This window comes from Musca autumnalis, unplaced genomic scaffold (genome assembly GCF_047663935.1).
Source record: "Musca autumnalis isolate F117 unplaced genomic scaffold, ASM4766393v1 scaffold_30, whole genome shotgun sequence".
Lineage (NCBI taxonomy): Eukaryota > Metazoa > Arthropoda > Insecta > Diptera > Muscidae > Musca > Musca autumnalis.
The window spans coordinates 260,793-277,665 of NW_027411867.1; the positions used below are offsets into that span (position 1 = coordinate 260,793).

Below are 16,873 nucleotides of genomic sequence, written 5' to 3' on the forward strand. Positions count from 1 at the left end.
TGTGCCAAAATTACACTTATTTATTCCCCACATAACTTGCATAAAAATCCGTTTACGTTTGTTTGGTTATTAGCAAGTGAACAGCATACATTCGTTTGTACGTACATACGCTAATAAACATACATACGTACACTCATATCGTTGAGTCAGTCGGTCGGTCAGTCGCTTGGTCGTTTGCCTGTTTGCTTGCTAGTTGATATACACACACACTGTATACCCCCATACCAGCTGTGCGGTGTTTTTTTTTCCTCTCTTTTTTCTTTTTCGTTAAGTAGTGGTAATCCAGCAAACATTTTTTGGGAAAACATATTTAATACACGCAAATAAAATAATTTAATATATTGAAATATTTTTTGGTAAATATTTTTGATCGTGATACGGGAGTGTTTTTCGAATATTTTTGGAAATTAAAAAATCGTGCACACCCTACACTCGGTCAATTCGACTTTTTCATAAATAAAGTGATTTTTTGACCGTTTTGTAAAAAAAATCAATTATTTTTATTAAAATTTTCGAGTATTTTAATTTTGATTTAATTTGCTTTTGTGGTTTTTTGGTCCACATTCACCCTACAATCGGTAGTAGTGAGCCTAATTGAGGTATTTTCGCAAATTTAATCATAAAGTCTCGGTATTTTCGGTTGAAAATAATAATTTTTTGTAAATATTTTGAATTTTGTACGATTTCGGTACGTGAAATTACGGTTTTTCAATTGTGAGAAGAAAATATTTGAATTTTTTGAAATATTTATATATATTTTTGATTTTTTTATATATATTTTTGATATTATATATACCATTTTCGACCATTTTTATATATTTTTGATTTCTATTCGATATTTTTTGATTGTTTTTCGATTCTTTGAGTTTTCATTCGATTTCTTTGGAATTTCAATCAATCTTTTTGAGTTTTTTCCTTGAAAATTTTCGATTTTTTTGTGGTTTTTCAGTTTTTTGGCAAAAACTTCTTGGATTTTTTGATATTTTCTGTATTCCTTTGGTGGAATTTTTGAAAGCTCGTGCGTTTAGATACTAATTGAGTATTTCTAAACCGCTTTCTAGTGAAAATTGTTTCCTGTTTCGAGATTTTATTTCATTTTCGGGTATTTTTTTTTGTGACTCTATAGTGAGTTTTGAAGTTGTTTTGGAGAATTTCGAACTATTTTTGGCAGTTTTAGCGATTTTTGTGCTTCTTTCGTTTTGAAATTTTTTTTGAGTGATTTTTTGGACTTTGGTTGAATTTTTTATTTGATAATTCAAAATGTCAGTCACTCCATTGTATCTTTTTATCAGATCATCGGACGCTATAGTAACATTCGAGTCTCATTACAGTGCTCTTAAGCCTGAAGAGATAGACGAATATGGGTTAGAAGTCCGTAAAGAAGAAATTCAAAAGTTATGGGTAAAGACACAGGAGATGTTTGAAAAGTGTCTTGATTTTGTGATGTCTTCCGGTGATATGAAAAAGGAGGATATTGAATCGGTTGACAATAAGTATGATGTAGCTTATCAGACTTACTTGAGATGTTTGTCTGCTATACGAAGTCAGATAGGTAAACTTAAAAGGTCGCATAGACATTCGTTGAACTCGACAATGAACGATTCGGTTGCCTCTTTAGCGCAACAATCGGTTGCTAGTCCACTAGAAGCGAGAGGTAATCTTAGTACTTCTACTCAGGCTTCACGTGAAGTGGGAACCCAAGTTGATCCTCCTAATACTTTGTCTTTTAGGAGTCTTGGTTTAGATGATATTCCCAGTGATAGCGTTCATAACATAGCACTTCCATCATGTGATGTGGATATTTTTGAGGGCGATTTTCATTCTTGGCCCACGTTCCGCGACTTATTCACAGCCATTTATATTAAATCTTCTCGACTTAGCGATGTCGAACGCTTATGTTATTTGGTTAGGAAGACTAGTGGAGAGGCTCGTGAGATAGTTTCCAAATTTCCATTAACTAATAGTAGTTTTGTTCTTGCGTGGAAATCTTTGAAGGACACTTACGACAATCCTCGTGTTATAGTACACAATCAATTGAAAATCCTTTTCTCTCTTCCGGTACTTGATAGTGAAACTTGTTCGAATTTGAAATCGTTACAGCGTGGCATAAATGGATGTCTGTCGGCCATGTCCATTTATGATATTTCGACGGATAATTGGGATCCGATCATAGTGTTTATGTGCCTGCAACGGCTTCCTAAGCTCACACAAACCTTATGGGAACAAAGTGTGAAAAATAAATCTTCCTTGTCTTCGTGGAAAGATTTAGATGCGTTTTTGTCGGAGCGGATCCAAACGCTCATGTGTCTTCACGACATGCGCGGAAATGACGGAAAGCGCACAATTAAAAAAGTGCAATCGCATTATGTTAATGCCGAGTCCTCGTCATCCTCTCAACCTTCTCCCATTTCTAGCGATTCTAAACAATCAAGAAAATCTGGTTGTGTGCTTTGTCCAAATAAAGGTCATCGCTTGTTTGAATGTCCGCGATTCCAAAATCAGTCCTCTACGGAACGGTATAAAATAGTTAAACGGTTCCAATTGTGTGTGAATTGTCTGCGTAGAGGACATGGGGTAAAAAAGTGTGATAGTAGTCGTCGTTGTTCCAAATGTAATCAACCTCATCACACTTTATTACATCGCCTAGATACCCAGTCAAATACTTCGGCTCCGGGTAATACAGTCGCTACAAATAATAGGGCGGTCAATCCCTCTGCCTCATCTGAGCAACCTTTACCATCCACATCGGCTGGGTGTGTTCCTCGTCAGTCCTTTCATGTAGCTCAAAACAAATCTGTTTTGCTAGGAACAGCCATGGTTAATATTGTTCATCATGGTGTTTCCTATTCGGCTAGGGCGCTTATTGATCCTGCATCTGAGTCGTCATTCTTGTCTGAGCGACTTCAGGATCGTTTAAAACTTCCTGTGCATTCCACTACTGCTTCTATTTCGGGTGTGAATTGTACTGTATCGGCCACTTCTCGAAAAATTTGTTCGTTGAAAATTGGAAGTCCTCTTGATAGCCGTCTTATTTTGGAAACGACAGCTTTAGTTTTGCCTCTGATTTCGGGAAATATTCCCTCATTTACTGTGAGGTCGGATTTAAGAGCACAACTACCTGATTTGCGGCTTGCCGATGTCAATTTATTTGACCCTCGACCCGTAGATCTTTTATTAGGTGCTGATCTCTATCCGAAGATATTATTAGATGGTTGTCGACCCATTCTTTCTGGTACTTTGCTGGCCCAAAATTCAGTGTTTGGTTGGTTAGTTACCGGTCCTGTTCCCACGACCGAGGTTCGAACATTCGCGACTAAAATTGACGTGATAGAAGAAGACAACATTAATAGAACTCTTTTGCGTTTTTGGGAGCTAGAGGAACCTCCAAAACGAAATATGATGTCTCCTTCCGATCGTTTTTGTGAAGAAAATTATATAAAAACCACGCGTAGAATGTCGGACGGTAGATATATAGTAACACTGCCAATTAAACCTGACATTAATCCTGATGAATTCTTGGGTAGGTCGCGTGAAACCGTTTTAAAGCAATACCTTAGAAATGAATCGTCTTTGCTGTGAAAATTGGACGTTAAGGTTGTTTATGACGCTGTATTAAAAGAGTATTTAGATCTTGACCACATGAGGTTAGTATCCCCCAGTTCCTCTACTGATACTTTATCTTCCTATTTGCCTCACCATCCCGTCATAAATCCTGATAAACAGACCACTTAACTTCGGGTAGTCTTTAACGCTTCCTTCAAAACGTCTAGCGGGAATAGTCTGAACGACTTGCTCTATGTCGGACCCACTTTGCAGCTTGATTTAGTCTTGTTGATATTGCGGTGGCGTATTTTTAAATTTGTTTTCAATTCGGACATTACCCAGATGTATAGGCAGATTCGCGTCGATCCAAAACATGCTTCGCTTCAGAGAATTCTCTTCCGTGATTCCCCCACGAAACCGGTTCAAGACTTTGACTTACATACGGTGACTTTTGGTGTAAATTGTGCACCCTATTTAGCAATTCGAACGCTATTGAAACTGGCAGAAGACACCGAGACCGATTTCCCACTCGCAGCGCACATTTTGCGCAAATGTATGTACGTTGACGACGTGTTGGCGGGAACTCATGACCTGGAGACAGCTTTAACAGCTAGGGATCAATTAACTTCAGCACTTTCTTCTGCGAAATTCGAACTTCGGAAGTGGACAGCGAACAATAGATCGATTCTTGAAGGTATTTCTCCTGACCATTTGTTAGATGAGAAAATATTGTCCTTTGTAGAATCTAGTGGATCTAAGCCGTTAGGAATAAGGTGGAATGCACAGTTGGACACATTTTACTTTGAGGTTGCTCCAATCGCGAAAAAGGCTTCATATACTAAACGGGAAGTTTTATCCGCCATTGCAAAATTGTTTGATCCTGTGGGCTGGTTAGGACCAGTTATTGTCGTTGCTAAAATGGTTATGCAAAAGGTGTGGTTGGACAATATTGGTTGGGATGACTCCCTTTCGTCAGCCGCAAATGCCGATTGGCGTAAATTTGTAGATTCCTACACGGATGTTAATTCGGTCAGGATTCCTAGATGGGCTCAGTATACTCCTGATTGTTCGGCTGAGCTCCATGTTTTTTCCGATGCCTCGGAAAAAGCATACGCGGGGGTAGTTTATATTAGGATCGAGTCCCCTAGTGGAGATATTTTCGTCCATTTACTATCGTGTAAAACTAGGGTGGCCCCTATAAAATCAATTTCTTTGCCCCGCTTAGAACTCTGTGGTGCTGTTTTGGCTTCGGAGCTTCTAAAAACTATAGTTCGGGAAATTGATATTAACTTTCGTCAGGTTTATTGTTGGACGGACTCAACTATAGTTCTCTCGTGGTTGCGAAAAACTCCTTCGACTTGGACTACTTTTGTAGCCAATCGCGTTTGTCGTATCCAGGAAAACGTTGGTAATCACAATTGGTACCACGTTAAATCTGAGGATAATCCCGCTGATTTGGGAAGTCGCGGTATTGCTCCTTCTGATCTAGCCAATTCCTCTCTTTGGTGGCATGGGCCACATTGGCTTAGTGATCAAAAATCGAGATGGTCAATTCGTGATCTGTCGGCACTTGAAACCGGTACTGAAAAACGATCGGTAAAAAGTCATGCCTCTTTCCTTACGAGCTCTGAGGACTTTCTTGCTAGGTTCTCTTGCTTGGGTAGAGCTCTTCGGGTTGTTTCATACATTTTTAGATTCTTAAATCGTACTCATCCGAGACATAGAAGTAATTTTGTTTACACCGACACCACTATTGTGTCGTCGGAAATTAATTTCGCCCGTACTAGATTGATAGTTTTCGCACAGAAAATGTACTATGCGGACGAATATAGGGGTTTATTAGAAAGAGATCCTCTTAATAGTAAGAGTACTTTGGTACCTCTTAACCCCTACTTGGATGATTATGGCATAATTCGTATGAATGGAAGATTAGTAAACTCTCCTACTCTGGCGTATACCGAAAGGCATCCTATTATACTGCCCTACCATTGTCGGTTCGTAAAACTTTTAGGGGAATTTGTCCACAAGATTTCCGTTCATGGAGGAAATCAATTGATGTTGAGGATTCTTAGAATTGAATATTGGGTTCCTCGATTGAAAAGTCTGATTCGTTCGGTAATTAATCGGTGCAGAATTTGCATTTTAGAAAAGAAGCGTTCTAGAAGTCAAGTTATGGCTGCGCTTCCACCGGAACGAACCAAAATTAATAGGCCTTTTACTACAACTGGTGTAGATTTCGCTGGGCCTTTTGATGTCAAATCCTTCACTGGTCGTGCCTGTAGAATTACCAAAGGGTACGTTTGCGTTTTCGTGTGTTTCTCGACGAAAGCGATTCATTTGGAAGCAGTATCAGATTTATCGACTGCAAACTTTCTAGCAGCATTTCATCGATTTGTTGCTCGTCGTGGTTGTCCTCGGTCCGTATTTTCGGACAATGGTACGAATTTTGTCGGGGCTTCCAGGGAAATAGAAAGAGATTTTAGGTCGTTTCTTCGAGAATGCTCAGGAACTGTTTCTTCAAATTATGCAGTTCAAGGCCTATCGTGGCAATTTATTCCAGCTGGGGCTCCACACATGGGAGCTGGAGTAAAAAGATGGAGTAAAAAGTTTCAAATTGCATTTTCGAAAGCAGGCTCGTACTCTCCGCTACACTTTCGAAGAATTGGCTACTGTCTTAGCGAGAATCGAAACTTGTCTGAATTCTCGACCGCTTTGTCCTATGTCAGATAGTTCTACTGACATCGTTGCCTTGACTCCAGGACACTTCTTGATCGGTGCCCCTTTGCTCGCTCCTCCAGAACCCCTAATCACTGAACAGCCCTTGTCAATAGTGAACAGGTTTCGAAAAGTTCAGGCTTTAGTTCATCAATTTTGTTTAAGATGGAAGGAGGAGTACTTGAAGAGTCTTCACATGCGGTATAAATGGAAATTCCCGCAGCGTGACATTCAAAAGGATGATATCGTCGTCATTAGGCACGAAACTCTTCCTCCAACGTCGTGGAAACTAGGTAGGGTCGAGAACGTATTTCCCGGCCCCGATGGGCATGTTCGCGTCGCCGACGTTCGTATCGAGAATGGCGTTGTAAGGCGGCCTATAACTAAATTGGTCGTTTTGACCGAATAAATTTCGATCTCTTTAACATAGCTTTCTTCTTTAGTAATATGGACAAAATGTCATTCTTCGCTGATGGACTGAAGGACTATGACCAATTAATTGCTGAAATTGATCGCGCCACGGGTTTCTCTGATGCCGTTTCTGCTGCTACGGGTCCCTCCTCCACTGCTTCCACCGCCTCTATCGTATCGGGCCCCAATGATACAGAAGCTATGGATACATCGGCGAATGAAGCGGTTTCCACCCCTCCGGTTGTCGTCCCTTCGATTAAAGAGTCTGCCTCGAATCCGTCGTCAAAGCCCTCAGCTGTCACTGAAGCCCCTTCGTCCAAATATTATACGTGTAAGTTGTGTCATGGAAGGCACCCACTTCGTTTCTGCGAAACATTTTTGGAATTTGCCTTGGAGAAACGACACAGGGTAGTCATCTCGCACGGCTATTGTACCCGCTGTCTGGCGCACAGTCACTTGGCAAAGGATTGTCGTAGCAAGAGTAGTTGTCGCATCTGTGACGGCAAACACCACACTCTGCTCCACGATGGTCCGAAACCCACTCGAAATAAGTCCGAGTCTTCTGACAAGCGTCCTGCTAACAAGCGTCGTCCGACTAAAAAGCCCAAGGTCCGTCCGCATCCTCAGTCCGATTCTCGTCCGTCCGAATCGGTCAGCCAACTGACAAGCTCAAATGCGGTTGCATTGGGCAGTCTTCCATTAGTGGGAGTGATCTCTGTCTCCCCTAGTGTTGTGGTCCGTTTATCCACTCCCACTGCAAGTATCCAAGTCCGCGCGATCATAGATCAGTGCGCTAGACAGAGTCAGGTGTGTACGTCCTTAGTACATGACTTGCGACTACCCTGCTCGCAAATAGATGGTACGCAGTATAGTCGTTTCTCCATCACCTCCACGTATGATCCATCGCAATCGGTGACAGTGACGGCTCGAGTGAGCGACCTGACTCACGTCTCTACGCCAGCTGAAGCGATTCCAGAGAGGGTAAGGGAGTCCTATCTGGGGTTGCCTCTTGCGGATCCACATTTTTATGTTGTTGGACGTGTGGGTTTGTTGCTGGGGCCCGAATTGTATACGAAGGTGATGACGAGCCGTGTCCAAGTATTTCCCGGATTGCCGATGGCCCAGTACTCCATATTTGGTTGGGTACTCTCTGGGGTATATACAAATTAAAGGTTCCCTAATGATCCTTTGGTGCTGGGTCCTTAATGGCCCAGCATAAGAATGCTCCCTAATGACCATTCTAATTTGTAGATGGCCCAGTCGTTAAATGGTCCCTAATGACCATAGCAATATATGTATACATAATATATAAGGCTGGGTCCCTAATGGCCCAGCCGACCAAATGGTCCCTAATGGCCATTTTTATCGCGGGGTCCCTAATGGCCCGGGGTCCCTAATGGCCCATCGTTTAGTTTTAAGTGTTTTTTGAAAAAATGAATTAAAAAAAATTAAATTAAAAAACAAAAAAAATTTTTGTTATTTGTACATATATATTTCGTTTCAACATTCTCATGATGTTGAAAGGTGGCCGCAAAATGTTTAAGTTAAATTGTTTGTTTCATTAATTGTCTTCATTTTGTAATGGTCAATCTTTGGTGACCTACATTATGGTTAAAATCCGCATACTCCTCAATGTTACATCCTTGTAACATTATCATTGCAGATTTTAGCTATAATTGTTCGTTAAGTTTTTGACATTTCACCACCTCTCATCATCTATTTTTACTTTCCTTTGGATCGTTGAAACGCGCGCTTTATAGTAAGCTTTCTCTCTGCAAAATCGTTGCAAAACCTCAGGTAATATCGTTACCACAATCCTTTTATTTATTTATTAAATAAAGCTCATTTGACTTCTAGTCAAATACAAATCACAAACATAAAAACTGCCTTTTATTTTTCCTCCTTTCTTTCTTTTTATTTACATCGACGTAAACAATGACTTTGCCAGAACCAAATTCCTCAAATCTCTCTCTTATAAACAGATGGACAAAATTAATTTGAATGGAAATTTATTCCTCGCCACGCACCACACATGCGCGGCCTTTGGGAAGCCACCGTGAAAAGTTTTAAGACTCATTTTAAAAAGATAGCTGGTGCACACAAGTTCACTTTTGACTAATTCTCAACCGTTTTAGCAAGAATTGAAGGGGTTTTAAACTCACGCCCAATATCCGCTTTATCGGAAGATTTCGCAGTCTTGACTGCTCTAACACCCGGGCATTTCTTAAAAGCTTCACCCATAATGGCTTTGCCAGAACCAAATTCCTCAAATCTCTCTCTTATAAACGGATGGACAAAATTAAATTCCCTGGACCATCAGTTTGCTGATAAAAGGGTTCGAGTATCGGATATTTACACCCCTAATGGGTCCATTACTCGCCCCATCGTAAAATTGTGTTACCTGCCATATTGCAACATTGACACTGGAGAAAGACATTTATAATATTTAAAAATATACATAATCACAACAAACTCTCTTCATTGCCGAAGAGAGGTCTCTTTTTAATAACTTATCGTTTTGACACTTACAGGAAAAGCCAAAAGGATCGTTTTAAAAATTGCAACGTTTATAAATGCAAAATTTGTCAGAAGTTTCACTGTCAGCGTCTGTCTCAAACTTCTACAAATGGAACCGAGACAACGGAATAATTTGAAGAAGTACTTTCCTTTCCGCCCGTTTCGGAGGAATATATATTCTGTGACTTTTTCACGCCAGTCAAATGGGCGTTACATGGTGTTCAGACATTCACATCATCGAAAATATATTTATGCTTAAAAACAAACGTTGGTCTTAAAGACTTTTTGCATTACTATGTCTAAATAATAAATAAACAAAATAATAAATGTATGCGTTCATGCCTTTGTTCATATCGTCATAACTCATTCATTATGTCATTGCGATAAACGAAACGTTCTAGTTAAAAACTGCAAACGCAGATTTATTGTTATTAACTAAAAAGTCAACAACAATGTCGTAGAATGGTTGTAGGCTAATGAACCACAATAGTTATTTTTGTAATAATTATTAAACCATTTTACTAGGTCAAGATATTCAATGTAAATGTGCAAGTTAGCAATAATTTAGTATTTAAGAACAAACTTTTCATTAAAGAAAGTAGAAAGTGAAAACTACTTATCGTGTTACAATCATTTCCTCTCCGTCTTAACCAAGTTTATGTGCTTGCGTTAAACCTATAATTTTATCTTGGTGACACTGCCTTGATAAAAGACATCTAAAACCTCATTGAAGGACAAAATAGTCCCTTCAAAATACATGGTGACCCCGACGTGATCGTACCGGTTTAAGTGTAACGTGTCGCGTTTATTTAATTCGAGTTCCCGGATACAGCGCGTTTTCTGATTCGCCATACGATCCCGCATATCCTGATTCTACATACGATCAGCGCATATCCTGATTCTACATACGGTCAGCGCATATCCTGATTCTACAATCGATCCCGCATATCCTGATTCTACATACGATCAGCGCATATCCTGATTCTACATACGGTCAGCGCATATCCTGATTCTACAATCGATCCCGCATATCCTGATTCTACATACGATCAGCGCATATCCTGATTCTACATACGGTCAGCGCATATCCTGATTCTACATACGATCCCACATATCCTGATTCTAAATACGATCCCGCATACAACGCATATCCTTTCTGAGTATACACAGAACCTCAGATACGAACCTTGCTGATTCAACTTCGGTTACAGCGTTCGAAAACTCATAAAGCTACATATCTAGCAACAACCTCACAAGTGGTTTGGAGATATAGCAATGACAACGGTACAAGACCTTATAGCTCTGCAGGGAGTAAGGGCCAGCAATTTCGACAAATTCGTGTCGACAATTAAGAAGGCGCCGCACGACAGAAGGACGGAGGAGTTCTATTTAAGCAAGCGTAACGAGCTAACGGCGCTCTGGCAGACGTTTGAGAAGGCGGAGAACCAGATCCGCAATGATCCGTCTTTGCCAGAGGATGACCCATATATAGCGGAGAATTTACATAAGAACATTGGAGAAAAATTCAATTCAACAATGGACTACATCGCGGCGGAATTAGACAAAGTGAAGAGCAAGCCAGGTCCATCGAAAAAAGCCCAAGAAATTAGTTCAGAAGGCCAAACTTCGGGCCAGATAGAGGTATATGCATCAACCCAAGTTGAGGGGCTGGCCCGAAGGATAAAAGCCATAATGGCTGCTCTTAAGCGCCATTTGCAGAGCTTGGACAGTATCGAAGCCGGACAATCAATTCCATTTTATACAATCAAAGAAGATACGATAAAAAAGCTGTGGGGCCAAATCACAGATTTATTCGACGAAATTTGGCAGCAGATCAAGGACCCTTCCAAAATCGGGCTAGATCAAGATAGTTACGATAGCCTAGAAGATTCGGTGCAGCATAACCTAATTCGGCTGGCGGTCCTGAAGGACAAATGCTCTGATAATGTAAGAAACGCACCTCAACTGGGGAGTAACTTGTCAACACACAGTGTAATTCCGCTACCGAAGGTAACAATCCCAAAGTTTAATGGGGATTATTTAAAATGGCCGGCATTCAGTGATCTTTTTACACAGTTGGTAAACAACCAACGCATACCCACAGTACAAAAGATGTGGTATCTGAAGGCAAATCTGACGGGTGAAGCAGAAAATCTGATTAGTCATATATCAGCTACTGCCGAAAATTATGACGCGGCATGGAAAATGCTGCAAGATCGATACAACAATAAGCGAGTGCTGGTAGCATCGCTTATACATCAACTGGTTGATCAACCATCGACCGGGTCATCTGCCGCGTCCATTAAGCAGCTACATGACGTCACTCAAGAGTGCTTACATGCGCTTAAGAACGTTGGAGTCGACACGTCCTCTTGGAGTCCAATGTTACTTCATCTACTGTCGAGGAAACTAGACCGAAGTACTTACAGCCAGTATGAAAGGTCTATTGTCAACCCAAGGGAGTTGCAGCAAGTTAGCCAATTCCTAGAATTTCTGGAGACTCGCTTCCAGTCAATGGAGGCGATTGGTCAAAAAAAAAAAAAAAACGTCACCTAAATCGTGTGCTACAGTGGCATCGGCAAACCAAGGAGACAACATGTGTACTCTGTGTAAAAATGGCACCCATAAGCTATATCACTGCCAGAGCTTTCTCAAAATGACACCGCCAGAACGACTAAACTTCACTCAAAAGCAAAAACGATGTGTGAACTGTTTAAAGGCGGGCCATTCATCGAAGCAATGTACAACACGATGTTGCACGAAATGCAACAAGAAACACAACACATTGTTGCATCTAGAACGCAAGCAAGGGTCTACGAACAAACAAGATAGTCGTACGACTTTATCAGCTGGAACTGGTACAAAGCCTGCCGGTGGAGTAGCCTCCGTAAATACTGAGTCGTGCAATAATCAGGAAGCCACGGCGCTAGCTGCTGCTAATAAAGAACAAATCAGCTCGTACGTGGTACTCAGCACTGCTGTAGTAAAAATAAAGGTGGATGAAGCAGAAGTGGAGTGTCGCGCTTTGCTCGATTCGGGTTCCCAAGTCAATTTCATCACAGAACGTTTAGTAAAGCGACTTGGCATTTCAATGCAAAAATCAACAATCAATATCAACGGGATCGGTGCAACCAACACTAGAACAAACCATCGAGTAAATGTAGCTCTAAAGTCTCGAATCAACAATTATTCGACTCGACTTGAAGCGTTTGTTTTGCCCCGTATCCTATCACCACAGCCATCACAATTCATTAACATTGAAGATTGGTCGATTCCAAAGAATCTGACGCTAGCTGATCCAGCCTTCAACCGTCCTGATAAAATTGATATATTGCTAGGTGCAGAACATTATCACGAACTATTGTCGATTGGACAAATAAAATTAGCCAAGAATCTCCCTACAATGCAAAACACTGTGTTTGGATGGGTAATCTCAGGAAAAATTCAAGAGGAACAGCCCAGGAACCTTACATGCGGAATATGTACGACGGATGAATCGCTTGACGCCTCTATCGCCCGACTATGGGAATTGGAAGAAATCAAGACAACCAGCAAACCAATGTCCCTCGAAGAAAGACAATGCGAACATCACTTTGAGCAGCACACCACCAAGGACAACAAAAATCGATTCGTAGTTCGAATACCATTTCATCAAAACCCCGACGCCTTAGGAGATTCTCATGGGATCGCAATCAATCGATTCTTTTCCCTCGAACGCCGGTTGCAGAAGGATCCTGAGTTGAAACAACAATATGTCAAATTCATGGAAGAATATGAAAACCTAGGACACATGACAAAAATATCGACAGATGCTATTCGCTCCCCACACTACTTTATCCCACATCATTGCGTACAACGACCTGAAAGCACAACAACAAAGCTCCGTGTAGTATTCGACGCTTCGGCCAAAACTTCGTCAATGCATTCGCTAAATGATCTTATGTACGCAGGACCTACGGTTCAGAGCGATCTGTTCTCTATACTACTGAGATTTAGGCTACCCAAGTACGTTTTTACAACTGATGTCGAGAAAATGTACAGGCAGGTCTTAATCTCTCCTGAGGACCGCCAGTTTCAACTAATAATTTGGAGAAAGGATGTCACTCAGCCTATAACCTACTACCAACTCAACACAGTCACATATGGCACAAGAGCCGCCCCATATCTGGCAACAAAATGCCTGCAACGAATGGCCAAGGAGAACGCAATCCGCTACCCACTCGCCTCGCAATTTCTGCAAGAGAACTTTTACGTCGACGATGGCCTGGGCGTAGCCGACAGTTTAATAACCGCAGTAAATTTGCAGCAGCAACTCATTCAAGTTATGAAAGACAGCGGGTTCAACTTACGCAAGTGGTGTGCTAATAACCCTCAATTGCTTAAAGACATTTCAGAAGGAGATCAAGAAGTAAATTTAGATTTCGAGAGCTCAAAGGCTGACACCGTTAAAACATTAGGGTTAACATGGCTTCCAAAAGATGACACCTTCTGTGTAAAAGTCAATATTGATCCCGTCAGGAGAGTCACTAAACGTACAGTGACTTCAGATCTTGCCAGACTTTTTGATCCATTAGGGGTACTGTCTCCAGTCACAGTTACGGCCAAAATATTCATACAAGAATTGTGGGAGTTAAAATTAGACTGGGACCAATCGTTACCAGAATCCTTACACTCTAAATGGACCACGTTTCGATCGGACTTAAACGCTCTAAAAAATCTTCAGATATATAGACACATCTTTAAAGGGAGAGTGCCAGAATCAAGGCAACTACACATCTTCACAGACGCGTCAGAAAAGGCGGACGGCGCAGCGGCTTATATGCGATCAACCTTTAAAGATGGAACAATCATGACACGTCTCCTATGTTCGAAGTCTCGCGTTGCCCCACTCAAAAGGCAAACCATACCACGGTTGGAGCTTTGCGCAGCAATACTTGGAGCCCAGCTAGCTTCAAAAATCAAATTCGATCTTCAATTGACGTGTCCAACCTGGTTTTGGACTGACTCAGAAATTGTGCTGGCCTGGATAAACTCATCATCCGCAGCATTCAATACATTTGTGGCCAATAGAATTGCAATCATACAAGAAATCACTCAGGCAGAACAGTGGCGTCATGTCAGCTCAAAGTGCAATCCAGCCGATGTACTATCTCGCGGCATATCGCCGACAGCCCTTAAAGATTGTACTCTTTGGTTCTGTGGTCCCTTGTTTTTACACGGAAAGGATACAACATGGCCAGAAAAATTCAATTCAAATCTTGCAATTTCGACCAATCTCGAGAGAAAGAGGAAGGTACCAGAGGCACTCGTCACTTCAGTGACACCAACCAACTTTATGTACAACATAAATCACAACAACTCGTTCATCCGTCTACAACGAATCATAGCATACGTTTTGCGTTTCATTACTCAGAGCAGATGCAAAAATACCCTTCGACAGGCCCAAGGATCACTTACAACGGTCGAGCTAGACACGGCTTTAAGGCATATCATCAGGCACATACAAGAGTCGGACTTTAAGGAAGAAATTCAACAACTGAAGAAGTATCAAGAGGTGCGTGGAACAAGTAAACTGAGTAACCTGTCACCATTCTTGGACAATGACGGCCTAATTCGGGTTGGGGGTCGTCTTGAAGCATCGTCTTTGTCATTCGACTCCAAGCATCAACTTCTTATTCCCTACAATGACCCAATTTCAAAATTAATATTTGAAATGGTCCACAAAGAAAATAAACATTGTGGCGCACAAACATTGCTGGGAATCGTACGACAACGGTTTTGGCCACTAAAAGGGAAGATTATGGCTCGAGCTACGGTTCATCGCTGTACAATTTGTAGCAGAGCTAAACCAGCATTTTTTAATCAAGTTATGGGAAACTTGCCTTCCACGCGTGTCACACCAGCCAGAGCCTTCATTAATACTGGGGTAGATTTTTGTGGCCCAATAACAGTACATTACAAACTTCGCGGAAAACGGCCACACAAAGCATACATTGCAGTATTTTGTTGCTTCTCGACGAAGGCAGTACACTTGGAACTAGTGAGTGATCTCACAACAGAGGCATTCATAGGTGCTCTTAAAAGATTCATCGGACGACGTGGGCACTGCCAAACCTATACTGCGACAACGCAACGAACTTCGTAGGAGCAAAAAACAAGCTACCTGAACTGTCAACCATCATACATACAACAAATGCCCAAGAAGCCATTTCAAATACTTGCAACAACAAGGGCATTCAGTTTCATTTCATTCCGCCAAGAGCGCCACACTTCGGTGGCCTCTGGGAAGCCGCTGTCAAGTCAGCAAAACATCTTCTAATCAGAAGCATGGGGAATGCATCCTTGACTTATGAAGAACTCGAGACTTTGGTCATTGAAATTGAAGCCATATTAAACTCGAGGCCTATTTCTCCGATGTCAAATGATCCCAATGATATAGGTGCACTCACTCCAGGACACTTTTTGATTGGAGAACCACTCACTGCACAAGTGGACTCGCAAGCAAAGCAACCAACCTTAAGCCTAGCGACAAGGTGGAATCTGGTTTCTCGACTTAAGCACGAATTTTGGAGCAGGTGGTCACGAGACTATCTAAACGAACTGCAATATCGCAGTAAGTGGAAAGAGCAGTCGAAGAATCTACAACCAGGAGCCATTGTCATTATAAAAGAAGACAATGTTCCGGTCATGAAGTGGCCCTTAGGTCGTGTTATCAAAACATACAAAGGAAACGACAATTTAGTGAGAGTTGCTGACGTAAAAACCGCATCCGGAGTTTTTAAAAGAGCTATCCAATATTTAGCACCACTTCCGCGACTCGAAGAAGACAATACCTGCAAAGACTTGCCGACCGTGCAACTATCACCAAACCCGACCAATGAGGAAGAGCTGGAGACGCAATCATCCTCAACATCAACAGACGAACGTCCAAGCAAAAGGAAACGAACAACTTCAAGCTCTAGCATCATGCTAACGATGATCGTAGCTCTATGTGCACTTCCCTTAATTTGTGCAAACAAAATAGAGGTAACCAAGTTTGAACCCAACATTGGAATACACTTTGAAGGAATTGGCACCACACGTATCTCAAGATCAGACTGGAAACTTATAACGTACTATGAACTACAACCATACTGGCGAGAGATGGACACATTTACAAATGACACTTCGGCACTCCAGAAGTTATGTACCCTCATATCCCAAAGGACACCGTGTCTGAACATTCTACATACCCTTGAGCTCGGTTTCTCAGACCTCAAGGACGGAAACCTTTTGCTAAAAAACAAAAGAAGCAAACGTGGTGCTGTAAATATTGTTGGAAACATTGCTAACTCACTTTTTGGAGTTTTGGACTCAAATTACGCGGAACAAATGTCAGACACTATCACCTTAATCAAAGAAGATGAAACCCACATGAAACAGCTCTTAAGAAACCAAACCTCAGTTATTAACTCAACCCTCAACATTTTTAAACAAGATGAACTACAACTAAAAGAAGACTTCGACAGCCTTGATCGTCAATTGAACAACATTGAAAAACGGCTACACGAAAACGAACAAGACAGTCACCAATTTAACCTGTTCCAAAATATGGTGTCACTATCTTCTCAATTGTCATTGATATTAGTAAGGCTACACCGAATACAAACAGCAATAATAACAACTTTGTCCGATTCGCATCATGGGG

The 16,873-nt window shown here is 41.4% G+C and overlaps 1 protein-coding gene across 1 annotated transcript; it reads left to right on the forward strand.

Moving 5' to 3' along the window:
- Positions 1-1,593: 1,593 nt before the first annotated feature.
- Positions 1,594-3,579, forward strand: LOC141400499 (uncharacterized). The gene has a single exon (XM_073979701.1). It carries the CDS (start codon positions 1,594-1,596, stop codon positions 3,577-3,579), a length of 1,986 nt encoding a protein of 661 aa, XP_073835802.1.
- Positions 3,580-16,873: the final 13,294 nt, after the last annotated feature.